This window comes from Thrips palmi, unplaced genomic scaffold (genome assembly GCF_012932325.1).
Source record: "Thrips palmi isolate BJ-2018 unplaced genomic scaffold, TpBJ-2018v1 HiC_scaffold_3, whole genome shotgun sequence".
Lineage (NCBI taxonomy): Eukaryota > Metazoa > Arthropoda > Insecta > Thysanoptera > Thripidae > Thrips > Thrips palmi.
In genome coordinates, this window is record NW_023144630.1 from 2,406,483 (window position 1) to 2,434,343 (window position 27,861).

Consider the following 27,861-nt stretch of genomic DNA (forward strand, 5'->3'; position numbering starts at 1 on the left):
GATTTCGGCCGTCCGGCGTATTTGAGCCTGTTTTGGGCGCATGGAGATTATTTCTGGGCTTCTGGTGGCACCCCCAGTTCGTTAAATCCGTCAGAATCCTTAAAAGAGGGCACGAAATAAGAGAAACCAGCGGAGAAACTACCGTAGCCCACGTGACCACCGCCGACCAATAGCAGCCGAGAAGCCTCGTTTATACTCGGAAATTTTCTGACAAGCGTAGAAAACTTTTCATCAACAGCCGCCATTTTGACTTACTTCACTGTGTTGAAATTTGGAAATAATTCTTGAAATTTATAGTTGTTTCTGACCCCCTAGTGCGTTTTAGTTGCAATAATCAAGTGCGGTAATGTTCGATGTGTGGTTCTGCCTTGTTTAAGTGTGTTATTTCACGCCGATGCTTGGAAAATATTGTGCATTCTACTCGGGATCATTGTGCAAGTTCCGAGCGAAGATGGAGAGTGGAACCCAGTAAGCCTAGGCCTATCGGCCGACCAGGGGCTTCTTTATGTCCGATGGTTGACTTGGCGATGTTAATATGTCCTTTGACGGATATTCTGAGCACAGAACTGATGGCATGATCAGACCGAGGCGTCGTTCGATGCGAGTGTGGGCCCACGGGCCATGTGTATCGGATATAAGTCGCAGTAATACAGAAACTTAGGCTAGAGGGCACGGCTTTGTAAACAGGGCGATCATGGGCGACCATCTAGTGGACGGGCCGCCAAACAAGCGGCCCAAGCTGGCGGATCCTTTTCAGTCCAACCAAGAAGGTACGGGTGAGTAAAACTTCGGGAAACCGAAGGGCTTATTTCGCATTTTCCTCAACCCATGCCCCTTTCCTCCGGGCCGAGTGTTGTTGTATCGCATTTAGCACAAGCGTCGAAATTGACGTTGTATACGTTTTTCTCGACACTTTGCGGCGGATACTTTACAGAGACTTCACATTTCTCTTGAATTAAATCCTCTTTTTCCGCCTTAGCGAGGCAAGTTAGCGAACTAAAGCACTAATTTACTGACGCTCCGAAGCTATAACCTCGGCTTCTTGGCTGATTCTAATTCATTATTTTCCTTCTTTTCCCTGTCATTGGTGCTATTTGTCTCATACATTCGGCTTATAACTCACTATTTGATCGACTGGTACACATTTTATTTAATTTACCAGGTGACATTTCCTAAAATCAACTTGTTAAATTGGCTCCAAACAACTTAACCTTATGAGTGACTATACCTCACTAAAGTCTTTTCTTGTCCAGATTTACTTTATAATTTTGAGAATTAAGGGAAATACTATTGCTTGTACAATTTTAGTGGATGTTTCTGTGAGAAGTTCTTGCCATTTTTTCATCTTCTTAAAATGTCACAAATATATTTGTTAGACACTGTGTCAAAGTTCTTCACCTGATCTATTTTTCTTTTCTATCGAATTCTGAGCTGTTTTGGTCCTAGGAAGTGTCATTTGACTCTTGTTAGTGTGGTTCAGAACAACTTGAAGACCTTTATCTGACTTTCCATGTAATTTGTTATTGCTTTCATTCATCTTAGTGCCTCCGCTGTCATTCACTGTTTGTATCAAAATTTTGTGAATTATGAGAATGATTTATGAAAGTAACCATATTTTGTCATTTTCCACTTTTGTTCAACTTTGGGAAACTCTAAGAGGGTCATAGTTTTCTACAATTGTAAAATTAATTTATTTTTAATTGATTGGGAAGTTTGTGAAGTCAGTTCTGAATGGTAATCCATTAAACCACAGGCAATCTTTGTTTTTATTCTTGACATACTGCATATTTACAACCTCAACCCTCATCCATTCAAATTTTTGTGGGTTGCCCCAGCAAATATCTAACTTTTTTTGCTTTGGCAATTATTTTTCAACATTTGCATTCTTTGGAGTATTCAGGGGTTAAATTTTTGGAGGTTCTTTTGGGAAGGGAATGAATAATTTTCTGAATATTTTGCAAGAGGTCGTTTTGCTTGCACGCTTGATTAAAATCCTATTGACATGGTTTTATCGTGTCCAATAATGTCATTAATTGTCTAATTTCAATACCACTTTTTGTGAAGATTGTTTTATTTATCGGAGTGTCTCCATTTGTTTAAATTTAGGCCTTGTTATTTTTTCAACCCTCTTGATCTGTAACAGCGTCTTCTTTAGTCTAAACCCAGGATTTTTTTGGTCGTCTATTTGCAGACTTGTATGGCGGGGCAGATATGTTCGAATTGATTGAGAATGATCTTCCGGATGAACTGATGAATGGGCCATGGGGTGGTTCCGGTGATTCTCTGACCACCACCAACAAGGTCCATGCCACAGGTCCCGGACCTGGGGTGCCTGGTGGCCCGGGCATGGGTGGTCCTGGTGGAGGTCCTGGGGGCCCCCAGCAAGCTCCCTCAGGACCTGCTGGAGGAGGTCCAGGCGGAGCTGTGGCTCCCAATGTGCTTCAAAATGGAGCGGTTGATCCTTCGGGCCAGAACCAAGGAGTAGCACATCAATTAGCTCATCAGCTGCAGCTTCAACAACAGGTACAGCTTGATCTCTTCGTTTGTAAATAGTACAACTGCCTTGTCCCCTTGGGATGACATTTCACCTATGGTTCTGCGTTTCAGGGCAATAAAAATCTTGTGGCTAATTCAATGGCACTACAACAGCAAGCAGGGAACAAGAACCTAAATCCAATGCAAATACCTCCCAATGTAGCAGTGAGCAAAACAGGAGTAGGCGTCAGTGGCGATCCAAACATGGTTGTCAGTCTAGGGATGGCCAACGCCAACTCAATGCAGTCGTCCATGTCTAACGTCATGCCAGGAATCAACAGTGGTGCTAGTGGGGGTAAGTGGCGCTTTGGTTACTTGCTCTTAAAATTGTGTTTGTAGAGATTGATAACACTTCAGTAATTTTTCTAAGGATTTCAAAAAATTTCAGGCATGATGGTGGCCAATGCTGGTGGCATTAATTCAATGAGTGGAATGGCAGGTGGTGGACTAGTGGTGAACAGTTTAAACAAAGGTCCCCAACCTGTGACTATGATGAGTGGTGGGCCTCAGGGACCTGGACCACAAGGGCCCCATCATCCTGCAGGACACCCAGGAGTAAATGTGGTGCCAGGCGCGGGCCTTCAGAATGGGCCCTTGATGAGATTGCAACTACAGCAGCAGCAGCAAATGGTCGCAAGGGGCCAGTCTCCTCATCAAGTGCACGGCATCAACATGCCTGGCCCTGGCCCAGGCCCTCGCATGCAGGGCCCAACCATGGCCAACATGGGCCAGATGCCTGGTGCCATGAATGCTGCCAGTCCGTACGGGTACGGCTCCCCTGGTGCTCCTGCACCCAACGCTGGAGTTGTTGCGCCACAGCAGAGAGGAGTGGGTCCCAACATGGTGGCACTGCAGCAGCAGAGGTTTGGCGCTGGGGGCCCCCCAGTTGTGGGCGGGAACGAAGGTGGAATGGCTCAGCAGGCCCAGCCACCTGCTCCCTCGCCTGCTCAACCTCAGTCAGGTGCACCCAGTGGTGGTCAGCCAGGGCCTCAAGCAGCCACCCAAGGTGCTCAAAACCCAGGACAACCCAGTGGGCCTCAAGCACCCCCCTCCGCAGCAGACCCAGAAAAGCGTAAATTAATTCAGCAACAACTTGTTTTATTACTTCATGCTCACAAATGTCAACGTAGAGAAAGTCAGACAAATGGAGAAGCTCCTAATGTGAGTATTATTGCTCGTTGAGACCCTCAAGTTTATCAATTTTACAATTGCAGTGAAATGATTTTTTGTTTTTTATTTTTCCCTATTTAGTGTCAACTTCCTCATTGTACAACTATGAAGGGTGTCCTAACACACATGACAAGTTGTCAAGCTGGTAAACAGTGTCCTATTCCTCATTGTTCATCTTCAAGACAAATTATTAGCCATTGGAAACATTGTACAAGAATGGACTGTCCTGTGTGCCTACCATTAAAACAAGCGGGTGGTGACTTTAGAAAACCTCAAGGTAAGTGTATTCCCTGTTCTTTTTTAAGATAAGAAAAAAAATCTTTTTATTTTGTCCGCAATGCTTTTCTCGCAAGATTTTTCCTTGTTTTTTTTCTTTTCTTTGCTCATTTTCCCCCTTGTGTTTAGCACAAAATTTGTTTGTTCTGGGGGTACTTTTTTCATTTATTTTTTTTTTTTTTGCTTTTGTGTTTATGCTTATGCCAAGCTTTTGTCTCAGTTGTCAATCAGCCTGCTGCTAATGCTCAACCCAACCCATCTCAAGCGGACATGAGAAGAGCATATGATGCTTTAGGTTTTGGCGTGGGTAATCTGGTAACTCCGGCTCCTCCAGGGAACGTGTTGAGACCTCGAGCTCCAGTGCCAGCCCAAGTTCCTGGGGCCATCAACCCTCCGCAAGCGCCTCCCAACATGTCGGTGGGGACACCCAATGTGAGATTAATTCCACCCCAACAAAGTGAGTACTCATCAATGGCTTGGTATGGTACTGATTAGTTAAAATTTGGACTGGGAATAAATGTTGTTGTTTACATCAGGTGGTCCAGCAGGAGGAATGAATGTGTCTGGGGCAGGCCCTGGACATGTTTCCGCTCCACTGCCCCTTGGGAGTGACCCCTCCTCCAACGCCACCCCGCAAGTCTCGGCGCCCGGACAGGCCTCCGCGCCTACAGCTGCCAGCCTGCAACAACAGCAGCAGCAGCAACATATGCAGAACACACTGTTTGGTATTTCCAACAATGGTGAAGCTCAAACTACAAATGCAAATGTAAGTTTTTCAGCATAGTTCCATTGTAGATTGGTCTGTCACATTGCATCTATAAATGTCTAACATTTTTGTATTACTTTCTCCCTAGCTTCCACCTGGTCTACAGGCAAGTCAGGTCACAGCCATGTCAGTCCCAGGTACCAAAGAGTGGCACCAGTCAGTGACTCCTGATTTACGCAACCATTTAGTTCACAAATTAGTGCAAGCAATTTTTCCAACACCTGATCCTACTGCCATGTTGGACAAAAGAATGCACAATTTAGTTGCGTATGCACGAAAAGTAGAAGGTGACATGTATGAAGTGGCCAATTCTAGATCAGAGTATTACCATCTACTGGCGGAGAAAATTTATAAGATTCAGAAAGAATTAGGTCAGTTTAAGCTTTTTTCTCATCTAACCCTGTGGACTTCAACAAATATATTCTTCTGTGCTAAATTTGATTTTTTTTTTTCCCCAATTTTACAGAGGAGAAACGGCAAAAGCGCAAAGAGCAGCAACAGCAACAACTTCAGCAGCAGCAGCAACAGCAGGTCCAGCAGCAACAGCAACAAGTTCAGATTCAACAACAGGTTCAACAGCAGCAAATGCCACATCCTCTAAGACCTAATGCACCTCGCCCTGTTCCTCCAGGTATGTTATCAGGCATACAATTGCTACATTTTTTAACGCCTGCTCATTTAGTTAAGCCTGTTCCCCATTGCTGAAACCATTTGGTAATTATTATCGTTATCCAGGGATGAACCAAACCATTGGTCCGATGGGCAATGTTGGAGGTATCCGCATGCCACTGCTTCCTGGTCCTGGTCAGATTCCTCCCGGCCAAATGGGATCTTTACCAGGGCCGAGTCCAGACGGCCAGCAAACGCAAATGGTTCAAGGGCCTGGAGGGCTATCCCCCTTCTCAACCACTACAACCACAACTAGTCAGTTTTCTGCAAATAATGGTGTTGGTGGTAAGTTTGGCTCACTTGGCCTTTTTACTTTTGTAGGCTATCTTGTTTGTTCCGAAGTATATCATTATCTAATGTTTTAGGTCTGATGCCTCCCCAAGGACCTGCATTCCAAGATATTATGAAGAGGCAGATTGGGGCCTCTGGAGTTCCCAACAGTACTCCAAATACTCAAGCACCACCTCTGGGCTTCAATAACCTCCAGCAACAGCAACCAAACCAGCAGTCTGCTGTTCAGGCACAGATGCTACCTCAGGGTCCAGGGGGTCCCGGTCAGGGACCTCAGTCTCAACCTCTCCCCAGCCCTCAGTTCTCTTCTCCACCTCCCGCTGGCCCAGGCGGGCCAGGCGGGCCAGGCATGCAGCAGGGACCACAAAGTCAGCAGGGTCCTCAGGGCCCTCAAGGACAGCAGGGTCCGAGAATGGGAATGCCACCCACACCCACCAGCCAGGACGGGCACATTCCCAATCCCTCAATGCTGGTGTCGAGTTCACCCTCGCCAGGGCTCACCCCAACCTCCAACGGTCTCCCTGGAGGCCCCGGAGGGCCGGGCTCCGTCCAGGGACAAGGTCCTCAAGTGTCAGCCTCAGCACCCACACCCCTTTCATCTCAGTCGTCTCTCTCTGGACTTGGCCTCATGACTTCCACGGCGGTTACGGCCCCTAACTCTGTGCCAACTCCGGGTTCAACAGCGTCTACCAATGGTAAGGGTGTGTATTTTCAATCTTGGCCAGCACCTCGCCTCAGCACTGTTTTCTGTGTTCTAGAGTGGATGATCATTCATGTTTCTGTATTTTACAGCCACAAACACCATGCTGGCGTCAACCACAGCATCTTCCAGTCCATCAGCAGCTGCATCGCCCAGCTCTCCAATTGCTCCTCTCAGTATGGGCAAGGGTGGTGGAGCTAGTAATGGTGCCATGAACAGGAACCAAGCATCCTCGAGATCGAGCATGTCCAGCCAAATGTCAGCACTCACTGCTGCTTTGGAGAGAGACCAGGATTCACCGCCTTCAAACAGCAATGTTGGCAAGAATATCAAGGAAGAAAAATATGATGAAGATTCTCAGGCTGATGGAAAGGGTAGTGGCAAACTAAAGCATGAGATAAAGACTGAACCCATGGATGAGTCAAACTCCGATTCCAATTCTTTGGCTGTTAAAGAAGAGATTAAGCAAGAACCCTCCAGCCCTATGCATAACAATGTTGCTCATAGTGTTTCACAGTCAGAGAACAAAGACCTCATGGACATAAAAGACATCAAGCCGGTTGTGCCTGATTCTGATGGAAGTTCCAGCGCTTCTGGTGCCTCTGAAAAGCGGAAATGCTGTAAGTGCACTTCACTTTACTGAAGCCCCTTTTAACATTTAAGTTGTGGTTGCTAACCTCGCCCCCTTTTTTTCTCTCTTGTTTGTGCAGCATTTAAACCAGATGAACTACGCGTGGCTCTCATGCCAACCCTAGAAAAGCTCTATAGACAGGATCCAGAGTCCATTCCATTCAGACAACCTGTAGATCCCACATCATTAAATATCCCTGACTACTTCGACATAGTCCGGAAGCCCATGGACTTATCAACTGTAAAACGAAAGTTAGATACAGGCCAATATTCAGACCCATGGGAGTATGTTGATGATGTGTGGCTAATGTTTGAAAATGCCTGGCTATACAATAGAAAAACATCAAGAGTATACCGGTACTGCACAAAGGTAAACAAATGTTTTTTTGCAAATCTTTTCCGAGCAAATGTTTTATCCTGTTAGATTTTAATATTGAATCTTTTAAATTTATTTTTGCAGTTGTCAGAAGTGTTTGAACAAGAAATAGATCCTGTTATGCAGGCATTAGGGTACTGTTGTGGCCGCAAGTACACCTTCAATCCTCAGGTTCTTTGTTGTTATGGCAAAACAATGTGTACAATTTCACGGGATGCCAAGTATTATAGTTACCAAAATAGGTACGTACTTGTAGTTTTAGATTGCAGCCAAGTCTTGAAAATTAAAATTGTATGACACTTTCTGATTGTATGTTTTCTTTTCAGGTACACTTTCTGTCAAAAGTGCTTTAATGAAATACCTGGCGACTCTGTTACATTGGGAGATGATCCTACCCAAACTCAAACGTAAGGCAACAATTTATCCCTAATTTGGTGGAAGAAAGTAGCATAAGACTGTTCTTTTTAAATTTTAACATCACCTCTTTTTTTTTTCAGTGTTATCAAGAAAGACCAATTCAAGGAGATGAAAAATGATCACCTTGAATCAGAGCCTTTTGTTGACTGTGGTGACTGTGGGCGGAAGTTGCACCAGATCTGTGTACTTCATATGGAAAATATCTGGCCGCAAGGGTAAGCTAGCTGCACCATTACTTGTGGTCCAACATAATTTTCTAAAGTGCCCCTTTTACTTATTGTTTACTTATTGTTTCCTTTTTTGTACAGATTTTTATGTGATAATTGCCTCAAGAAGAAAGCCTCAAAGAGGAAAGATAATAAGTTTAATGCTAAGAGATTACCGACAACAAAACTGGGGACCTACATTGAGACTAGAGTCAACAACTATCTGAAAAAGAAGGAAGCCAGTGCTGGTGAAGTGGCCATTAGAGTTGTGTCAAGCTCAGATAAACTTGTAGAAGTGAAGCCAGGTATGAAGAGCAGATTCGTTGAAAGTGGAGAGCTTTCTGAACAGTTCCCATACAGGGCCAAGGCTCTATTTGCGTTTGAAGAGGTTGATGGCACTGATGTGTGCTTCTTTGGTATGCACGTGCAAGAATATGGTTCAGAATGCCCCAATCCCAACACCAGAAGAGTGTACATTGCATATCTAGATTCTGTCCACTTCTTCAAGCCAAGACAGTTCAGAACAGCAGTTTACCATGAAATTTTGCTGGGCTATCTAGACTATGTGAAACAATTAGGGTAAGTGACGCTGCACTTCTGTGAATTTTAAGTTGTTTATTTATTTCTTGTTTCCCCCCCTTTTCTGTTAAAACATACCATTATATTAAATTTTTCTGTTCCTTCCAGTTATACAATGGCTCATATTTGGGCTTGTCCTCCTTCTGAAGGGGATGATTACATCTTCCACTGCCATCCTGCTGACCAGAAGGTCCCAAAGCCAAAGCGGTTACAAGAATGGTATAAAAAGATGCTGGACAAGGGCATTATTGAACGAATTGTTTTAGACTACAAGGATATTTTGAAACAAGCAATGGAAGACAAACTGAGCACTGCTGCTGACCTCCCCTACTTCGAGGGTGATTTCTGGCCAAACGTTCTTGAAGAGTCTATCAAGGAATTGGATCAGGAAGAAGAGGAGAAGAGGAAACAAGCTGAAGCTGCTGAGGCTGCAGCAGCAGCAAATGCAGATGACAGTGAAGATGGCATCGGTCCTGATGGCAAAAAGAAAGGCTCTTCCAAAAAGGCTAAGAATTCTAAGAAATCAAAATCTAATCAAAGAAAAAACAGCAAGAAGTCAAGTGCCCAAGAAACAGGCAATGACCTCTCTGCCAAAATTTTTGCTACTATGGAGAAGCACAAGGAAGTTTTCTTTGTTATAAGGTTACATTCAGCTCAGTCAGCAGCAAGCTTGGCAGCTATTCAGGACCCAGATCCTTTTATCAACTGTGATCTCATGGATGGTCGTGATGCTTTCTTGACGATGGCAAGAGAAAGGCACTATGAATTTTCATCTCTAAGAAGAGCAAAGTTCTCGTCAATGGCTATGTTATATGAATTGCACAACCAGGGACAGGACCGCTTTGTCTACACCTGTAATAATTGTAAAAGCCATGTTGAAACTCGCTGGCATTGTACTGTTTGTGATGACTTTGATCTCTGTGTCTCGTGCTATGAGAAACCTGGACATCACCACAAAATGGAGAAACTTGGTTTTGATTTGGACGATGGATCATTGCCTTCTGACCAAAAGCAAGTCAACCCTCAGGTATGGAGTTTTTTATGGACTAGTGACTGCATTTCTCTCATCTACTTGCATTATTCTAATTTGTTGCCTCATCTTGTTTACAGGAGGCGAGAAAGTTATCTATTCAACGCTGCATTGCTTCTTTGGTGCATGCTTGCCAATGTCGCGATGCCAATTGCAGATTACCAAGTTGTCAGAAGATGAAGAGGGTTGTTCAGCACACCAAAATGTGCAAAAGGAAAACAAATGGTGGCTGTCCAATTTGCAAACAGCTTATTGCATTATGTTGTTATCATGCCAAGTATTGTACAGTAAGTATTGTGTTTAACTGGTTTCTCTATTATCCTTTCTACTATTACTTAAACACTAATCAACATTGTTTCAATTTTTAGGATCAAAAGTGCCCAGTTCCATTCTGCCCCAACATCAAACATAAGATGAAACAGCAACAGCTCCAACAGAGGGTACAGCAAGCACAACTGCTAAGAAGACGAATGGCTGCCACAATAAACTCGACAAGGCCAATGGGCTCAACCAGTTCTTCTGTCTCCTCAAACGCTGTTACTGCTCCACCGAGTAATCCTGTCCCTGTCATGCCTGGAAGTGCTGTTAGTCCTGTCACGGTTGGTGCTGGCCAACCACTACAGCAGGGTCAGCCCAATTTGCCTCCCCAGGCTGTAGGTGTTCCATCCATGATGCAAGCACACCAGCCTGGCATAGGCATGAAGCCTGGAACGCAAACACCACCTGCAAATGTACTCCAGGTTGTGAAGCAGGTAAGAGTGACGAGGAAACTGCACTTTTCCTGTTCTTCTCGAGACCCTTATCCGAGGCTTGAGTCTGGTCATGGCGAGATTAATTTGACACATTTCGCCTGTTGATTCAGGTGCAGGAGGAGGCGGCGAGGCAGCAGGCCCCCCACACGGCGGTCGGGTACGGCAAGGGCGTCCCTCCCAACATGATGGCCCCGCCCATGCAGAGGCCCGGTCCGATGGGTCAGATGGGCCCCGTCCCGGGAGGAATGGGACCAGGCGCTCAGCTTCTCCCTACGATGGACAACTGGAACCCCAAGTGAGTACACTTCCAGGACTCTGGCAACTCCTGCTTCACTCGGTTGCGTGGCAAGAGTTATCTTCCTACATCGTGCTCCTACCAAATGTGTGACGAGTGGCTCGGACACCCGCTGTTTTTCATGTTCTACAATCTTCCATTTGTTTCGCAGCCGCTACCCAACGAACGTGGCGCTCCAACCGAACCAGGGCCTGCGGCAGCCCGCACCTCAAAACCCCAACCAGCAACAGCAGCTGCTTCAACAGCAACAACAGCAGCAGCAACAGCAACATTTACAGCAGCAGCAACAACAACAACCCATGCAGCAGCAAGTCCAACAGCAGCCCATGCAACAACAAGTGCAGCAGCAGCCCATGCAGCAACAGGGTGTTGTCGGCGTGCCCGGGCAGCAGCAGTCCCAGCAAGGCATGATGGTGGGTCCTGGTGGCCCTGGCGCCGGTCCGGGCCAGATGGGCCCTGGCGGTCCTGGAGGCCCCGGAGGCCCTGGAGGCCCTCAGCCTGGTCCTGGGGTGTCTGGAGGAATCCGGCAACCGGGCATGCAGGGCCAACAGGGCAAGATGGCTCTGCACCAGCTGCTGGCCACACTCAAGTCGCCCAACACGCCCGACCAGCAGCAGCAAATCCTGCAGATCCTCAAGAGTAATCCGCAGCTCATGGCTGCATTCATCAAGCAGCGGCAGGTTGGTTCCGTGTTATTTTATCTTTTTCCAAAAGTTTTCAACTGCCGTTCATTTTTTAAAAATATTTTTTGGATGTCATGTGTTAAGTATTTCACCAATGCTTTCTTTTAAATTCAACAGGCTCACCAGGCTCAGCAGCAGCAGCAACCTCAGGGAGCTCCTGGCCAACCCCAACTAGGCCAGCAGCAGGTTCAGCAGCAGCCGCAGCAACCACAGCAACAGCAGCAGCAGGTTCATCAGCAACAAATGACTCAGCAAGTGCAACAGCAGCAGCAACAACAACAGCAGCAGCAGCAACAGCACATGATGCAGCAACAACAGCAGAATATGATGAGCCAGCAGCAGCAGCAACAGTTGGTGAACCAGCAACAGCAAAACCGCCTTCAACAAATGCAACAGCAGCAGCAACAACAGCAGCAGCAGCAACAGGGCCACCAGCAGATGATGACGCCTCAGCAGCAGCAGCAACAGCAGCAGCAGCAACAGTGGCAGCTGCAGCAGCAGATGATGGCCCTGAAGCAGCGGCAGCAGCAGCCGTTCCAACAGCCCACGGGCTACCCCCAGCAGAGGCTGCCCATCCGGCCGCCGGGCGGCATCCCCGTGCAGGGCGTGCAGGGCCTGCAGGGCGGCCTCCAGGGCGGCCTGCAGGGCCACATGAACTGGGCCGGCCAGCACGACCAGCAGCAGTACGTGGTGCAGGGCGGGCTGCAGGGCGGACTGCAGGGCGGGCTGGGCATGAAGCCCACGCCGCCGCCCATGGTCTCGCCCCAGGGCATGGCCATGCAGCAAGGCATGCAGCAGGGCATGCCGCAGGGCATGCAGCAAGGCATGCAGCACCACGTGGGCGTCATGGGCCCCCCCAACCACATGCAGCAGCTGATGCAGACGGTGCGGTCGCCGCCCCCCATCCGCTCGCCGCAGCCCAACCCCTCGCCGCGGCCCGCCCCCCTGTCCTCGCCGCGGAACCAGCCCGTGCCCTCGCCGTCGGGGCTGTCGGGCGAGATGATGCTGTCGGCGCCGCACCCCCACTCCCACCCCCACCAGCACCTGCCTCACCAGTCCCCGGTGGGGTCCGGCGCGGGGCCCTCGCCCTCGTCGCAGGGCCCCGGCCCCGGCCCTGGCCCCGACCCCAACGACATGACCCCCCAGGATCAGCTGACCAAGTTCGTTGAACAGTTATAGCATGACCGTTACTTAAATAGAACTGCGTGAACTGAGTATTTTTTTTATTACTTTTACTTTTAAAGTAAAGGACTGTGCATAGGATTCTTATCGCTCTCATATGAGGCAAGCGATCCAGTTATTGGATTCGTTGAATGGAATAGTATTATTAAATGAATTTATATGAGTCATTTGTACAAAATGATATTGTCTCAAACCCTGTGTATATAATCACTTGAATCTGTTTTGTGTTTGTGTTCCTATACTGTAATGACAACTAAGAATCATCATTTCCAGTGTCATGTGTCTTGAGTGATAATGATTTTGGAAGATTTTTAAGCAAACTTGACGCGGCAGTCATTTTAGTGAAGTGATGCAAGAGAGTGAACTCAAACCTGCACTGCCGTATTATATTTTCAATTTGTCGTTAAAATTGAAGATTAGTGTTTCCCCTTTTATACTATTGTAAATAGTCTTCTTATGATGCCAGTACTGTTTCTATGGCTCTGATGTTTATTATTGAAGCAAGTTTATATTTGAATGGACAGACTGTGTATTGGCTTAGCAAAGGCTGTGTTATGTGCTGCGAGGATGTCAGACAATGAACAAAAAATCATGTATTATCGGTGCATTACACTATTGTTTGTTAATTTTTATTTTATTAACTAAGTGTAAACGTGATGGACGATGTAAAATTAACTAGGTATTGTTTAATGTACTGAAGTCCAAGAGGCATAGTCTATTGGTTCTCCAGTATGTTTGTTAATAAGTTGTATGCATATGATCGTGTTTACAACCTGAATGCGTAGTTTCACTCTCATGGGAAAATTGTAAATATATAGTCCTTAAGTTCCCATGAAGCTGCAAGTTTGTTATCAATAGTAGTAGAAGACCATGTTTGCCTCTGACCAAGAAAGAAGACATTTCTGTATTTAATTTCCCATAACTCATTATTTATTACATCTAGAGATTAAATGAAGGTTTCCTTCCATCCAATCGACAAATCTTTAGACCTCACAAACCGGGCTAGCAACATTTTGGAACGCATTGGTATGCACAGTTCCTGAGACTGAATGCTCAGGGTGAGGCGGTCGTGCACACGGATCATGTTTGGCCATATGTGATCCGTGCGCAGGGAAGCTATTTGACTCGGCTTGATGGAAAGAAACTGTAGGTCATTGGAGATGGTTGCTGCTGCTGCTGTTTATGTTAAAGCACCTGCAGTGAGACCCTCTCTTCCATTTAGCCACTAATTTGGCTGTATGAATGATTTGATCATTGTAATTAATGTATAAATAACACCTTGAATGTACAAATCCTTGCTATTATGTTAGAGGCTTAGAATACATGTGTTGTATGTAATTGCTCCGGTGAAAATTGAAATAGCTAAAATGGTGTTCCTCCTAGAACATTGCCTTACTTTAGTCTAAGTAAATACATTTAATAAAGTATCAGTAACATATGTTACTTTACTTAAATGAGTATTTAAATTCCTTTACTAAACCCGTTGGTCGTTATCAGTTCAATGTGTATGTTGAATGAAATTGTTACTGTTGAAGCTACATTTAAAATCCATGACCTTGTATATAGAAATATTTATTAGCAGAGCTATGTTCTTGACCCGTTTTGTTGATAGGAAATTGTAAGTGCTAAATGATTGACAAGTACATTGCTGTGCTGTTGGCATTTTAAATGTAGATTCAATCTAAACAGTGGAGGAGGTGTGGCACAATCTTGAATGGGAGAATTAAATGAGACTAGGTGCAGAGGCATGTCTACTTATGATCTTCGACAGACCAAAGGTTGGAATGGGGCTCCTCTTTCATGTGACTCGCTCTTCTTTTTATCTACATAGAGAGGCACAGTTCCACTGTTGGCTCATTTTATCAGGCGTTGTCATGTTGAGGAAAGGAATGTTATGTCAAATGGCTCTGTTTAGTGTAATCAATACACTTTTATCTTACGTTTCATTTTCAGTCTTTCCTTATCCTTTTCGAATTTCATCTTTTGTAACATTAAAAGTTATCATGTAGTGATTGGCATCTGGAGGCAAGGCAACTTTTTATTTGCATTTTGTATATAGTAACATATGTTGCCTATTTAGCAGCTCATAACATAATTTGTGGCCTGAGCCATTCAAAAATGAACTGCCAAGCTTAGATTCACAAAGATAGGTACTGTAATTATTGAATTTGCTGTCCACTCAGTGGAGTAATTCGTTTTTCTATTGTGTTAATGTCATTAATTCAATCGTGCAAAACTTGTCAACTTCGGAATATAAACATTCCAGAGCTGCATGGTAGGAATATGTGCAGAGAGGGTACTCACATTTTTGTGTAAGTAGACTCTTTCTTGTGATAAATTTTACATCAGTGTTCTTTTCTTGGTCTTATGGCATTCAGTATTTACATGCTTTGTAACAAATATGAATAAACAATTATTGCTAAGGGAGACTGTATAAATGCATTTTTAATTATTTTTTTGTTGAAGTAATTATAATTTATTGAACTGAACTTTCTAGGTTGTACTTTTTTATTTTGAAAGATTACTGCACACATTTGTTTTTTGATGTTAAGTTTACCCTCATATTTTTTTCCTGTTTTTCTTTCTTTTTTTTCCACCCTTGAATTTTACCCCCTTTTTTTTGTGAGTACCCTTGAATGGATTGGCCTATCACTTGACACAATTTTTATTTTCTCTATTTTGACAAGTACAGAAATTTTATTTGTCCTCAACCAGTCAAACCTCACATTCATATTCAAAGTTACCATCACATGAACTCCTGTATTATGAGTAATTTTAGTATTGAAAGTATACTTGTTTTTATCAAAATTTGTACTATTTTGGATGACCTGGTGGTGAGTCCTGCTGTTCTGAATGTTCATAATTTCTTTTGAGTCCTAAATTTGAAAAAGACAACATGAACTGCTCACACTATTCCTGACTGACAAGTTTCACTTGTCACCTATTTGCCTTGAAGTGTTACAGTGGCATTGCCCTGTTCACTTTCTATGTTGTATTTTTTCTCCTTTTCGTAACTCCAATTTATTTTACGTACTCGTAATTTGCCCTCCCACTTCAAACAGACACAGTACCAAAGTAGTATTTCTCTAATTTACCACACCGTTATTTTTTAACAGAAGCCCATTTTAACTGACCTGCAACTTGATTTGACAAGGTGCTGTATTGGCTAGATAAGTAAGATAAGACAGATTTGGAAAAGGGAAATTTGTGCTCTTAGGTGTCTTACTTGACTCTTGTTGGACTACTTTGAATGGGGAGCTGTGACCTATTTTCTAGTGTGCTCCTTGTATAATGTATAATATTTATTAATGGAGTCTTTGGTCCCTAAGTATGAGCTATGAATGAACTGTTGAACTGTGCCATGATATTCTCGTTTGTAAGTATTGTATGCGGTAATAATTTTAGGCTTGGTAAAAGTCATTTTATAAAATTTTCATGTACTTTTTGTAAGAATCATGTAAACTTTTACGATCATTCTACCCTAATTGAAATGTGCATTAATGAAGTCATCAAGATTTTTGGCATAGCTTTGAGTCCACACAGTTCAGCTTAGATGCCTAATCTGTGATTGCAATAGATCTGATCTCATTCTAAAACGTGCTAAGCCCTGGGTACGATTTCTTTTTTCACCCTTCGTTTTTCATGAGATGCAATCTCATGTGTTTGCTTTCAATCGTTGGTAGCAGCCCAAGTCAATGAAGAGCAATTATTTATCACCACCTTATTTATATATTGTTATTTCTGTAGAATAGCTTGTTTATAGTAGTCCCTATAAAGCATCACATAATTGAATGTGTAACTTTGAGCTTGCTCAATTTTGTACAAAATTAAGTTATATGCATGTACTACTACACTTATGTACAAAACAACATAATAATCACAAGCTCTTTGGGGCTACATTTCACGCAATACTCCTCTAGAATTTTTCCTTAAACCTGCACAAATAGCCACGTAAATTCATCCTCAAACAATCTTGCTGAAGACTCCAGGAGGACTTGGGCAAGTTGTAGGATGTTGTTGAGCTTGGAGAGAAGGATAATGTAAATATAATGTAAACATAGTAAATAACTTCTTAAAAGAAATTAAACTAGGAATTGCTGTACAGCACTATAAGGTCTCTGCAGAAAACTCAGCTTTTCTTCGTCCTGTCTGTTATCTATATTGTTTTTATTTTTCTTTTTGTATAAATAAACTAAATATTTTTGAATCCGTTGCTATTTGTTCTGTGTTGGGCTGAAAGCCTTCCCTTGTGACAGGAGTACATGAGGTGGTAGGCGATCCATTCACTGACACCGTGACTCCAGTCCTGGCCTTGGGGCCGAGGTGCCGAGATCCTGGAACTGGGGAGACGAAGGATCGGGGTCTAAGACTGGTGCGCATTTCCCGCAGCAAATGGGAATTTCAAATTTCGGAAGGTCCAGCCGTGAATCACGAACCTACCGGCGGCTTGGCTCGTCAATGAAAGACAGACTTTATTTTGGAAATGTATGTGATCTGCCGTGGCTCCGGGATTCGTGGCTCCGTGAAGGCGCCCCCTCCCCCTTTCCCCCCAAATCTCACTGGTGGGCTCGTCGCGGCGCTACGACGCCAGGGTATTGACCTGCGTCCGCCAAGTTGCGTGCAGGCCGCGGTGCCGCTGCCGCGGGCGCCCCTCCCCCCTCCCAGTTTTCCCTCCATCTTGTAGACGTGCTTGTTGCCAGGCCCAGGCCAGGCAGGGCACCGCACAGCGTGCGCCCGGAAGGCAGGCCACCCATCAGGCAAAGCCCCTGCGGCTTGCGGTCGTTCCAACGAGAACAAGCGAGAAGCTACGCTCGGTAACGGGAAGAAGGAAGTAGGCCACCCGTTCAAAAAAAGCCACAGGGCCCGGCCGGGTGGCCCTGGCGTGGGACATGGGACACGCGCGCACGGCACGGGGCTTCAACGACCAGCGAAGACAGTAGCTCAATGCAGAACTCAGAGAAACTCTGATGCACTCCGTTCCGGTCATCCGCGGAGCTTTTCGCCCATCAGTGCAGGAACGTTACATCAGGGAAGTCCAAGCCCCCACAGTGGTGTTCAAACATCCCCGAGAAAAAAAAATTATAAGAGTAGTCTTTGCGGTCAAGTCCTACATGCTGTTGGGCTGTGAGGTGTGAGTTTAGGAATTGGCCCCTTCATGTTATAAATATCCTCTATCAAGGGTGGAAATGATTCAATGAGTTTTAAGGTCCAAAAGGAAAAAAAGAGGAACAAGTTTTAAGTTTACAGAGTACATATTTAATACAATTTACAAAACCAAAGCTGATTAAAATTGAATCCATAGTGGCATACTTAAAAGTATTGCTAGTTTATGTGGGTACTATTGGGAGTACCAGGGGATCCAACAACATCAATTATTTCAGCAAGGTTTATCTTCTGCTTTCCCCCATCATTTTCAGTTGACGATCCAACTTGAGTTTCATTGGGTATCGGAATGTCCAGAGTCTGCGAAAGAAATTAACAAAATAAAAATAGTATCTTCAATATTTTTGTAGTTTCAGGTATCAAAACAAATTTAAAAAAGGAAAAGAAGTGTACCTTGCCAGGGCAGAGTGCTTCATACTGATGGCGCAAAGTCTGCAACTCAAATTCACAAGTGGTATAGGCTGTTTTAAGTTCATGTAGCAAAACCATGTCACTTCTAAGTTCATTGAAGTGGGTACAAATCTCCTCCGTTGGCATGGGGTTCAATTCTGGAATATAAGTTGCAATGGAGTTATTAATAAAACATATTGGCTTGTAGATGTTGGATATTTCAAGAAGAGGAGACACTCACCCACTGCCAACTCTTGAAGTAACTGTTCAACTCCCTTGATTTTCTTTTGCCCAACACTAGTAGGCATTTTCATTCTTTGAGACCTCACAGAAACTCCACTTCCTTTCATGTCAGGGAATTTGATGCCAGTACTCTCCACAGTCTGTAAAAGAAAATATTTTTTTTTTAAAGGTGGCACTAGGCTTTCAATTTTACTAGGTATTTACAATAATAATAGTAATAATAATCTCAATACAAATTTTATGGATAATTTGCAAACATAACAAAATACTTACTACAGTGTCCACCCGGGGTCTAGTTAACTGCTGCTGAAGTTTCTTCTTGGGCAACTTCTTTTCAATACGCCGTGTTTCAGACTGGTTGTCCGCAGCAGTTATCAGCTTCTGAAGATCTTGAGTCTTCTTATCTCTCTCCTTTTTACGGGCCTCAATTCTTCGATATTCAGTTGCTAATGTTTGTTCTTCTTCAATCTGTAACATAATGTCATACTTTAAAAATTTTGCAAGTATACAAGGATATATTCTGTTGAAAATTGATTGACCCATTAGCTTGCCTGCTTTTGTGTTCTTTCATAAAGCCTCTTCAGTTGTCCTTTTCTCCGTCTCTCATGGTCTGCATCAAATACATATGGTTTTGCATCTGATGGCGTTGTGCCTTTCACCTGGAAAGAGAGGACAATAACAGAATCACAGTCAATTATTATAAGCGCACAGTCAAGTTGTAAACATTGAAAGAATGGAAGCTTACCTTGCCCAAAGTTGTCTGTAATGTGTAGTATCTTTCTTTTAAGTCTTCAACAGATCTCTCAGCAAATTTTGATGAATCCCATCGATCTCTCATAACGATAAATCTTAAATCAAAACGTTTGGCTAAGTCAATAAGATGATTTGTTTCATCTTTGGTCCACCCTACCACCTGGAGATGTTGGTTGTACTCCTCATCAGTGTAGGATGGTACAGGTACTTTCTGCAAAAAATTAAAATAGTTTAGACAAAGAATAATAGAGAACAATGAAGGGTCGCACTTGTTCTCGGCCTTACCTTATTAAATTGTGCAAAGGGGTAATCCTTTCCTTCATCAGCAACTCTCCGCCAATGGTGAAACACAGCTCCATCTGTTCTAGCCGGATTTGAAAATGGCATCCATTTCCAAGGCCTTACTTTCCGCATACCAAGTTTAGCTTTCATTTGCTTGTAGCCTGAACCTAAAAAGGGAAAAAACAATAGTGAATTTTAATTTATTTCAGGTTGATTGCTTCAGACCCCAAAAATAATCAGACTTCTTTTGCTAACAACTCAGTTTTACCAGTGTCAGTGGGGAAGACTGGAGGAACACCCTTGTTATCATGGTACAATAGAGCGAACACTTCTCTTGGCATTCCTTCCGGACGTCTTGAAACCTTGGGAGTGGACATTTGCATTTGCTTCCTTTTTAATTTATCAGACGACCCAAGAATGGACTCCTTCGTCAACTCCGGAGTGGGTGGGCGCTCCAGCCCCAGAATGTCTTGGACATCCCCCATGGCTACGTGTCTGAAACAGCAGAGCATGCAAAAATGACGAGAGACACATTCGGTGAAAGACAAAACATACATCATTGCCACTGCTACAAGATGCAAAATAATAAGCACTAGGATACAGGCTGATAAAAATTCCAGAAATAAAGACATTTTTAATAACAACATGAAGAAACAGTCTAAATTTGAGAAACAAAACAGAACTTGTCATGTCCTCCAGATAAGACAGTGCAATCAATACATAATTCAATGAGAGTGAATGGGAAACTGTGGTAACTATCAAGTTGGGGAAACACACAGGCTTATAGAAGCGATATTAAATAAGAAGTCCAGAGATACAGAACTAGGAGAACTTCAAAACAAAGAGAGAAGGGCAGGAACCGTGCTAGGTTAGGGAGCCGAAGGCAAGCCAAGCATCAATACAGCTTTCGGCGGCGCGTGAAGAAAACACAATAAACCTGCTTACGTGCGAGACTTGCTGGTCGAATGATATTCCCTCAAAGGCTCATCGCAACCGAATTTCGGTAAAACCGAAACAAACCAAAATACACGCTTGAGTACTGGTGTGTGTAAATAAACCACGGCCAGGCGATGCTGCCGATAGTGAGAGCAGAGCGCAGAGCTGCCCTCGTCCTGCGAATAAGAGAAGAGACGCCGGCCGGTCGAATGGGATGCCTACCCGCCCGGCGCTCGCAGCGGGAAGAAGCGGGGAAACTGTGCAAAACACGCAAATTCACCCGCAATAAGTCTCCCGCCGCAGCAAGCTCATTTATTACGTCGGGTCCAATGCTTCTCAACATTTTTGACACAAAGGAAAGTCCGTTTAATTCACAGAGACATTAAAGATGAGACCCACTAATTTCTTCAGAGTAGAACACTGCGCTTGAGGGTCACCGGCGTTGCCGGCGATGCTCGAGCTCTGCAGCCACGCAGTCGAGGCTCTTCCTGAGCGCGGCGGAGAGGGCGAGGCCGTCGACGCCGTGCACGACGTGCTGGTAGTGGTTCAGGAGGCACGTGGTGGCCGCGGCGGCCGCCTGCTCGGCGTCGCCCTCCTCCCAGACGACGTCCATCGCCTCCTCGCGGCACGTGTCCGCGGGCCGCCTCCGCCTCGGGGTGCCGGACTGCCTCAGCTTGGCCACTGCAAGCACAGAAGGGTCACGACGAGGATGGGGCTTCCCTGGCACAGTGGGCCAGAAGACCGGTGGGGGCGGCCAAACCCCTAGACGCGTTTTGAGCTCCAGAGTCGCTAAATGGGACTCGAACCGAACGTGTGATCCCATCAATGGATTGCTCTCCGAACGAGGAATCCATTGGTGGGGTCACACGATCGGTTCGACGCACCGGGCAGCCAGACGACGTCGGGGAGGTCGCTGGCTTCGCCCGCTTCGCCGGCCGGTCCGAGGTCCCCGAGCTCCGGCAGCCCGGCAAGGCACCGCTGCAGGCGCCGGTCCAAGGCCTCGGCTAGCTTCACGTCCTCGTCGCTGTAGTCGCCGGACTGGGGCTGCGACAACACGGCGAAGGGGCTCGTCACGTTGAGCACAGCAGCGACGACAGCGACATCGCTTACCTCCACACCGACGGCCTGCCCGGCCTGCAACGCCACCAGGCAGAGGAACACGAGCGGCGTCCACGACATGTCTGCTCGCACCGACACAGGCGCCTCGACGCGGCTTATGCGACCACAGGTGTCACGACTGGCGAGTCCTGTCTCTCTCGCACTCATCGGCTGGCCTCCTACTCCCACTTCCACCTCAGTCTCCCGCCCCACTCCTACTGGGACAAAAAGCTCCGAGTCGACAACACCTTTCGCACTCAAGGTTTATGATTGCAAGATGAAACCACTACGCTGATAAAGAAATAGATATTTATTCTGAGAGTTGTGCATAAAATATTAGTAATTGATAAACACATAAGACTACAAACAATGACAATTAGTCACGTGGCAAAAAAAACCACAAAATATTTACACAGCTGAAAGCAAAATTCTTGACGCAAAGAGTCCAGTACAAAAGTAGAAAATAAAATAAAAAATAAAAACAATAGCATAAATAGAAGAAAAGTTCCAATTAAAATGGTCTACAGGGTCGAGCTTTGCCCGGCTCCACTCCAGCCGCACACTGGAGCTAGAGCTTGGGCGTGATCTCCAGAGCGTCCCGCGGCGAGCCTCGGAGCGACTTGGCGGCCTCCTCGAGGGAGCTCAGGTTCCTCGTGACGCGGCCCACCACCGTGAAGCTGGACGACAGCGGCAGCAGGAAGCGGGTCTCCATGTCGTCGCACAGGATGAAGTAGAAGCGGCCGTTGGCCCTGCCCAGGCACAGGCAGCCCTTCTCCACGCGGCGCGCCGACGTCACGGGGGGCTGCGGAGTGAAGGACTGGGTGTGGCAGCTCTCCAGGCACCCCTTGCAGATGGAGTAGATCTTCCAGCCCTGCAGGGGCAGAGCCGGCAGGGCGAGAAAGAGTTAGCTGAGGCGGCCAGCGAGGGCGATAGTGCGGCGCGGCGCACAGTGGGCCAGAAGACCGGTGGCGGCGGCCAAAACTCTAGACGCGTTTTGAGCTCCAGAGTCGCTAAACAGGACTCGAACCGAACGTGTGACCCCACCGATGGATTGCTCTCCGAACGAGGAATCCATTGGTGGGGTCACACGGTCAGTTCGAGTCCCATTTAGCGACTCTGGAGCTCAAAACGCGAGTAGAGCTTTGGCCGCCTCCACCGGTCTTCTGACAAATCCACTGTGCGGCGGTCCTCACCTTGGCCCACTGCTCGACCAGGCGGCCCGGCGAGGGCCTCTCGTCGAACTCGAGGGTGATGTCGGGGAGCGAGATGCCGCGCGACGCCATGGCCACGGAGGCCGTCACCTCGTAGGTCAGTGCCGTGCGCACGCATGCCGGCTTGAGCCGCGCGAGGAGGTACGTGCTGAACAGCACCAGCTTGTGCATCTCCTGGGCCTCCTGGGACACGTCCAGCGAGAAGTACCTCCAGGTGTCCGCCTCCCCGCACTTGACCTGGAACAGACTGCATTCGTCGCTGCGTCTCTCTCGCACTCATGGGGGTAGAGCGTGGGGTGGCGGACACTTGCCTTGATCTCGGCCTGGGTGGCGTCCATGATCTCCAGCTTGTCGTGGGCGGCCTCGGCGCGCGCCTTGGACGCCTTGATGTTGATGAGCGTGGCCCTGACGCCGCTGCTGCCGCCGCCCAGCACGCCGCCCGTGGAGTAGCGTCGCTGGATGGTGCCGGCCGCGCCGCGGTCGTTCCTCAGCGCCGCCTCGGCGCGCGCCGTGTCCGCGTTCAGGGCGTCGACGGCGTCCTCGAAGCCGAAGCGCATCCGCTCGTGCGCCTTGCGCTCCGCCAGCAGGGCCTGCTCCTCCGCCAGCAGCGAGGCCGTGTGCGCGTCCTCGAGCCGCGCCTGCGCCATGCGCGACGACAGCACGTCGTGGTCCTTGACGCAGTCGGGCTGCGGCGCGTCGTTGCACGTGTCGCACCACAGCCTGCACGTTCACCAATCACGTAACAGAAGGAAAGGCAGAGAGAGGCAGGGAAAGGTGAAACACTCACGCCCGGTGGACGAACTTCATGTCTGCAGTCTCCTCAAGGGCGAGGAAGTTGTCGATCAGGCCTTCCGGAGGGCAAGCGAACATCTGCACGGACAAACTAGGTAAACCACAACACCAGAAAATAGACACAAATTCTTTTTTAAAAAAGTGGAAATTCTCTAAACCGATTTCTTACAAAAAAGTATAAAAACATTACGGATATTTGATGGAAAGTGGGCACAAAAATCTCAAGTGGTTTCCCCCTGACTTCGTCCGACCCGCGGGTGAGGCCCGGGAAAATTGGGGGCGAAAAAAATTGCCAAAATCATCCTTCTGGCGGGCTCCAAAAGGGTCTGTTCTGCTGGAAACGGGGCTGACTCGACACGACTCACCGTCCTGCAAGTTGGGCACTCCTTGACGCGCAGACTCTTGAGGCACACCAGGCAGAACGTGTGTCCGCACGGCACGATCTTGGGCCGGCGGTCCTGCTGGTTGTACACCTCGTAGCAGATGGGGCACTGCATCGCGATCTGGAGGAGCGACACCGACCGTCCTGCAGCAGAAACAAAACCCGAAGTAGACGAAGAGAACAACAACAGCCGGCCGGCAATCGGCGCCACCTCCAAAGTTCTCGGATGTGTATGTTCTTGTTCGAACGACACGAGACTTCGTAGGTTAGGCGCAGTGTCGCGACGTCAACCTCACCTCAACCATCAATCAGCTGGCGGTGTACTCACCACGACCACGGTGTGGAAATGCCGATTACAAATTTAGAAACAGACGGCACCGCTGACGTTGTCACACAGTACAGCAGCAACGAATGGGTTTCACGAACGAGCAACCGAATGACGCGACCTGATCACAGCGACTGTTGACAGTGGGCCGGAAGCTCATCTCTGCTGCAGGCAACACAACACATATAAAGCTCAAACACGGAGAGATACTAGGCAGAACTCTTGTAGACCAGAGCTAATATGATGGGGCGGGATCATGAATTTTGGTTTCTTCCTTGAGTCTCCTGGCCAAATACAATATTCCAATGGCGCAATTTCCCTGTGGGCCGCGTGGCACTGTAAACTGACAGGTTGGCAGCCCTGTCGCACCGTCGCGCGAAATTAAATCCGGGAGGTGGTGCACCTGTCCGCTGTCCGCCCCTAATCACCCCCAGCACCTAGCAGTGTGTTTGCCTTCGACTCGTTTGCGTTTTGACGACGTTCGGCAGCCTACAGTGCCTACAGCCATCGACCGCAAACCTAGAGTTGCCCGCAAGACTGCCACTGCACTGCAAGACTGTCGCTCTCACAGACTGCAGCGGCATGCGGCCCGCCTGGCTGTCCCTGCTGCTGCACCACGCGGTGCTGCAGCAGGCGCTGCTCGCCGCGGCCCCCAAGAAGGCCCCCAGGCTGCCCCCCGGCCTGATGCCGGGGCCGAGGCCCTCGCCCGGAGCCAGCTTCAACGTGACCCTGGACACCTGGAAGGAGACCGCCATGTGCCTGTTCGCGGGCGCCGGCGCGGTGCAAGTAGATAAAATTCGGCTTCGTTTTTCAATAACATCTGAAAAAGGTGGTCAATTTCGTCCCGCGAAGAAACGCGTATTCTTTCTTGTCGGAGCCAGAAGTACCAGGTGAGGAGCCCCTTCGCCCCGCACTCGGAGCGCGAGCGCGCCGACGCGGACTCGCTGGAGGCGGTGAACGCGGCCATGGCCAAGCTGTGCGGGCTGCACAGCATGCCCTGCGTGCTGTGGACCGTCGCGGAGGGCCGGCCGCCGCCGCAGTCCGTCGAGTACGCGTACGCGCACCGCGAGGACAGGCTGGGCCGCTACGTCGTCGTGGTGGCGTCCTACACCGAGCAGGACGGCAGCGGCGTGCAGTGCATCTCGGAGCTCCTCAAGACGGGCCTGTGGAACTCCAAGTGAGTGCCGGGCGTACCGGCTCGGGAATCGTGATGCATCCTTGTCGCTGACGGTTGGCCTGCTGGGCTCCAGGGCGCGCTACCTGCTCGTCCTGGACACCCACCCCCTCCCCGACGACAGGCGCTGCGCCGTGGGCGTGGCCCGCACCGTGGCGAGGTCCCTGTGGGTGGCGAGGAAGGCGGTGGTGGCCGTGCTGCTGGCGCCGTGCCCCTGGCAGCTCGTGCTGTACGCGCCCCTGGACCTGGACCCCGGCCGCAGGACCGTCATCGTCGGCCCGCGCAACGTGTCCGCCATGCAGGGCCTGGTCATGGCCACGTACCACAACTTCCACCGCCAAAGGTGGAGCATCTCCATCTACCCGAGGTACGCCTGGGTCGCTGGTTGGTAGCGCCGACGGCGCACAGCGGGCCAGAAGGCCGGTGGAGGCCGCCAAAATCCCGGACGCGTTTTGAGCTCCAGAGTCGCTGAATGGGACTCGAACCGAACGTGTGACCCCACCAATGGATTCCTCGTTCGGAGAGCAATCCATTGGTGGGGTGGGGTCACACGTTCGGTTCGAGTCCCATTTAGCGACTCTGGAGCTCTGCACGCGTCGGCAGCTACCCCACGCTGGTGGAGGCGCCGCTGCCCGGCGAGGAGATCGGCGAGGTGGAGGAGCACGTCGGCGTGGCGGTGGAGCACATCGGCGTGGACGCCTGGGTGATGCGCGCCGCCGCCCACTACTTCAACTTCGAGGCCGACGTCAAGTACCCCGAGGACAAGGATTCGCACGGCTACAGCGAGTCGGGCGTGACGGGCACGGGCACGCTGGGCGCCGTCATGTCGGGCAGGGCGTGGATCAGCTTCAACAGCAGGTTCGTCAAGGACTACAACACCAAGGAGGTCGAGTTCACGTACCCCTACGTGTTCGACGAGCTCTGCGTGATGGTGCCGCCCTCGGAGCGAATCCCCAACTACATCACCCTCTTCAGGTGCGTGGGGATGTCGTCGGGGTCTTTGTGTGTTGGCGTTTACTGAGGCCGCTCCAAGTCGTGCTGCCGCAGGGTGTTCAGCGGCAGCGTGTGGCTGGTGCTGCTGGCCGCCTTCCTCAGCACGGTGGCGACGGTGCACGGCCTGGACAGGGCGCACGGCGCGCGCCGACGCCACCGCCACACCGTCAGCGACGCCTTCTTCGCCGTGTACTCGCTCATGCTGGCCGGCAGCGTGAACCAGCCGCACGCGCGCGCCAGGGAGGTGTCCACGCTGCTGCTGCTCGCCATGGGGCTGCTCTTCAGCGTCACCTTCATGGGGGCGTTTCAGGTGCGTGTCTCTTGCACGCGGCCGAGGAGGTCAAAATCCCGGACGCCTTTTGAGCTCCAGAGTCGCTAAATGGGACTCGAACCGACCCCACCAATTGGTTGCTCTCCGAACGAGGAATCCATTGGTGGGGTCACACGTTCGGTTTGAGTCCTGTTTAGCGACTCTGGAGCTCAAAACGCGTCTTTGGCCGGCCGGTCTCCTAGGCAGCACGACACACTGCTGCAGGGCCTGCTGTTCAAGACGCTGACCATCCCCCAGTACTACCCGGAGATCGACGCGCTGGAGGCGCTGGCGGACTCCGGCATCCCCATCACGACGCGCTCGCAGTCCCTCATGGACACCTTCGCCTTCGACAGCATGCGGCGCCTGCAGGACAACTTCCGGGTGCGTCGCTCTGTCTCTGTGTCTCTCTCGCACCGCGACGGGACACCCCAGGGGTGCGAGGGAGACATAACTGAGAGGCTGGCGCGCTGCTCGCGCTGCTCGCGCTGCAGGTGGTGCCCAAGAACTGGACCTCGGAGCAGCCCTTCTCCTTCCTCATCAGGCGCAACGGCGCGTACCTGCGCCCCGAGAACAAGGCCCTGCACCTGGTGGACGAGTGCCCCCGCAAGTACATGCTGGCCTACATCGTCAACTGCAACTTCCCCTACATCTTCGAGCTCAACCTGTTCCTCTTGCGCTGCATGGACGCCGGCCTCATGGCCAAGGTACAGTCACAGGCGCCACGATGAGCCACTCCCATGGCGTACTCAATCATTTTGTAACTGATAGTGCGGGCCTTGGCGGACACCGAGGTCGGTCCGCGACCTCGCCAAGGCCAGGAGTCTGTGAACCCTTGTTGTCGCAGTGGCTGAGGATGACGTACGAGGCGGTGCCACAGCCGCGGTCCGGCGACGACCTGGTACTGTCCCTGTCCGAGGTGGAGGCCGCCTTCTTCGTGCTGTCCATCGGCGTCCTGTGGAGCACCGTCGTGTTCTGCGCCGAGCTGCTGCACCAGTGGTTCCGTCCTGCGGCACCGCCAGAGCCTCGGCCACAGCCGCCGCCCCCCTACGACGGCCTGCGCCGGCCTGGCCCCTGGCCTGGCCCTTGGCCTGGGCTGGCCGTGTGGGGGAAGCCCCAGCCTTGACTGGCCTTGACTCACTGTCTGCTGATTCTGGAGGAGCTTTTCGGCGCTCTGTTTCTCTCTGGCCGACACGGGGCCAGGAAACGACTCTTCCGAATCAGGCCGGGCGCCATGATCCGAGCTGGCCTC

The 27,861-nt window shown here is 48.9% G+C and overlaps 5 protein-coding genes across 6 annotated transcripts; 2 read left to right on the top strand and 3 right to left on the bottom strand.

Moving 5' to 3' along the window:
- Positions 1-43: 43 nt before the first annotated feature.
- LOC117648496 (histone acetyltransferase p300) lies at positions 44-15,051 on the top strand. Its single transcript, XM_034391003.1, has 23 exons — positions 44-776; positions 2,192-2,523; positions 2,608-2,830; positions 2,906-3,696; positions 3,787-3,982; positions 4,202-4,438; positions 4,518-4,747; positions 4,836-5,118; positions 5,214-5,378; positions 5,483-5,701; positions 5,782-6,408; positions 6,500-7,027; positions 7,118-7,407; positions 7,498-7,655; positions 7,740-7,820; positions 7,911-8,045; positions 8,139-8,615; positions 8,724-9,642; positions 9,726-9,932; positions 10,014-10,397; positions 10,508-10,692; positions 10,844-11,372; positions 11,493-15,051. The coding sequence occupies exons 1-23, from the start codon at positions 695-697 to the stop codon at positions 12,552-12,554; spliced, it is 8,340 nt and encodes a 2,779-aa protein (XP_034246894.1). The 5' UTR covers positions 44-694; the 3' UTR covers positions 12,555-15,051.
- Positions 15,052-17,790: 2,739 nt separating this feature from the next.
- Positions 17,791-20,483, bottom strand: LOC117648263 (DNA methyltransferase 1-associated protein 1). Its single transcript, XM_034390683.1, has 9 exons — positions 20,334-20,483; positions 19,657-19,883; positions 19,392-19,555; positions 19,099-19,317; positions 18,905-19,012; positions 18,627-18,821; positions 18,352-18,493; positions 18,114-18,268; positions 17,791-18,020 (listed from the first exon to the last, which is right to left on the bottom strand). The coding sequence occupies exons 2-9, from the start codon at positions 19,871-19,873 to the stop codon at positions 17,880-17,882; spliced, it is 1,341 nt and encodes a 446-aa protein (XP_034246574.1). The 5' UTR covers positions 19,874-19,883; positions 20,334-20,483; the 3' UTR covers positions 17,791-17,879.
- Positions 20,484-20,599: 116 nt separating this feature from the next.
- On the bottom strand, positions 20,600-21,623 carry LOC117648266. Of its 2 annotated transcripts, XM_034390686.1 has the most exons (3): positions 21,435-21,623; positions 21,209-21,368; positions 20,600-21,005 (listed from the first exon to the last, which is right to left on the bottom strand). In XM_034390686.1, exons 1-3 carry the CDS (start codon positions 21,588-21,590, stop codon positions 20,758-20,760), a joined length of 564 nt encoding a protein of 187 aa, XP_034246577.1. In that variant the 5' UTR covers positions 21,591-21,623; the 3' UTR covers positions 20,600-20,757. The 2 variants fall into 2 exon arrangements, with proteins under 2 accessions (XP_034246577.1, XP_034246576.1); XM_034390685.1 differs by having other exon boundaries at positions 21,209-21,623.
- A 94-nt stretch (positions 21,624-21,717) lies between these two features.
- LOC117648264 lies at positions 21,718-24,346 on the bottom strand. Its single transcript, XM_034390684.1, has 6 exons — positions 24,136-24,346; positions 23,791-23,951; positions 23,421-23,503; positions 22,945-23,353; positions 22,616-22,870; positions 21,718-22,293 (listed from the first exon to the last, which is right to left on the bottom strand). Exons 2-6 carry the CDS (start codon positions 23,920-23,922, stop codon positions 21,991-21,993), a joined length of 1,182 nt encoding a protein of 393 aa, XP_034246575.1. The 5' UTR covers positions 23,923-23,951; positions 24,136-24,346; the 3' UTR covers positions 21,718-21,990.
- Positions 24,347-26,499: 2,153 nt separating this feature from the next.
- LOC117648267 lies at positions 26,500-27,424 on the top strand. The gene is made up of 3 exons (XM_034390687.1): positions 26,500-26,609; positions 26,835-26,993; positions 27,104-27,424. The coding sequence occupies exons 1-3, from the start codon at positions 26,568-26,570 to the stop codon at positions 27,338-27,340; spliced, it is 438 nt and encodes a 145-aa protein (XP_034246578.1). The 5' UTR covers positions 26,500-26,567; the 3' UTR covers positions 27,341-27,424.
- The last annotated feature ends 437 nt before the right edge of the window (positions 27,425-27,861 follow it).

Coding starts and splice junctions, on each gene's coding strand:
- LOC117648264 (XM_034390684.1), bottom strand. CDS start 23,922: ATGCAGTGCCCCATCTGCTACGAGGTGTACAACCAGCAGGACCGCCGG. Junction 23,504..23,790: donor AGTGCCCAACTTGCAGGACG/GTGAGTCGTGTC, acceptor TTGTCCGTGCAG/ATGTTCGCTTGCCCTCCGGA. Junction 23,354..23,420: donor ATGAAGTTCGTCCACCGGGC/GTGAGTGTTTCA, acceptor GTGAACGTGCAG/GCTGTGGTGCGACACGTGCA.
- LOC117648496 (XM_034391003.1), top strand. CDS start 695: ATGGGCGACCATCTAGTGGACGGGCCGCCAAACAAGCGGCCCAAGCTG. Junction 5,702..5,781: donor TGCAAATAATGGTGTTGGTG/GTAAGTTTGGCT, acceptor CTAATGTTTTAG/GTCTGATGCCTCCCCAAGGA. Junction 9,933..10,013: donor ATCATGCCAAGTATTGTACA/GTAAGTATTGTG, acceptor TTCAATTTTTAG/GATCAAAAGTGCCCAGTTCC.
- LOC117648267 (XM_034390687.1), top strand. CDS start 26,568: ATGGGGCTGCTCTTCAGCGTCACCTTCATGGGGGCGTTTCAG. Junction 26,610..26,834: donor CCTTCATGGGGGCGTTTCAG/GTGCGTGTCTCT, acceptor ACACTGCTGCAG/GGCCTGCTGTTCAAGACGCT. Junction 26,994..27,103: donor GCCTGCAGGACAACTTCCGG/GTGCGTCGCTCT, acceptor CTCGCGCTGCAG/GTGGTGCCCAAGAACTGGAC.
- LOC117648263 (XM_034390683.1), bottom strand. CDS start 19,873: ATGGGGGATGTCCAAGACATTCTGGGGCTGGAGCGCCCACCCACTCCG. Junction 18,822..18,904: donor ATGAAAGAACACAAAAGCAG/GCAAGCTAATGG, acceptor ATTATGTTACAG/ATTGAAGAAGAACAAACATT. Junction 18,269..18,351: donor ACTTCAAGAGTTGGCAGTGG/GTGAGTGTCTCC, acceptor CTTATATTCCAG/AATTGAACCCCATGCCAACG.
- LOC117648266 (XM_034390685.1), bottom strand. CDS start 21,590: ATGAGTGCGAGAGAGACAGGACTCGCCAGTCGTGACACCTGTGGTCGC. Junction 21,006..21,208: donor CGACGTCGTCTGGCTGCCCG/GTGCGTCGAACC, acceptor CTGTGCTTGCAG/TGGCCAAGCTGAGGCAGTCC.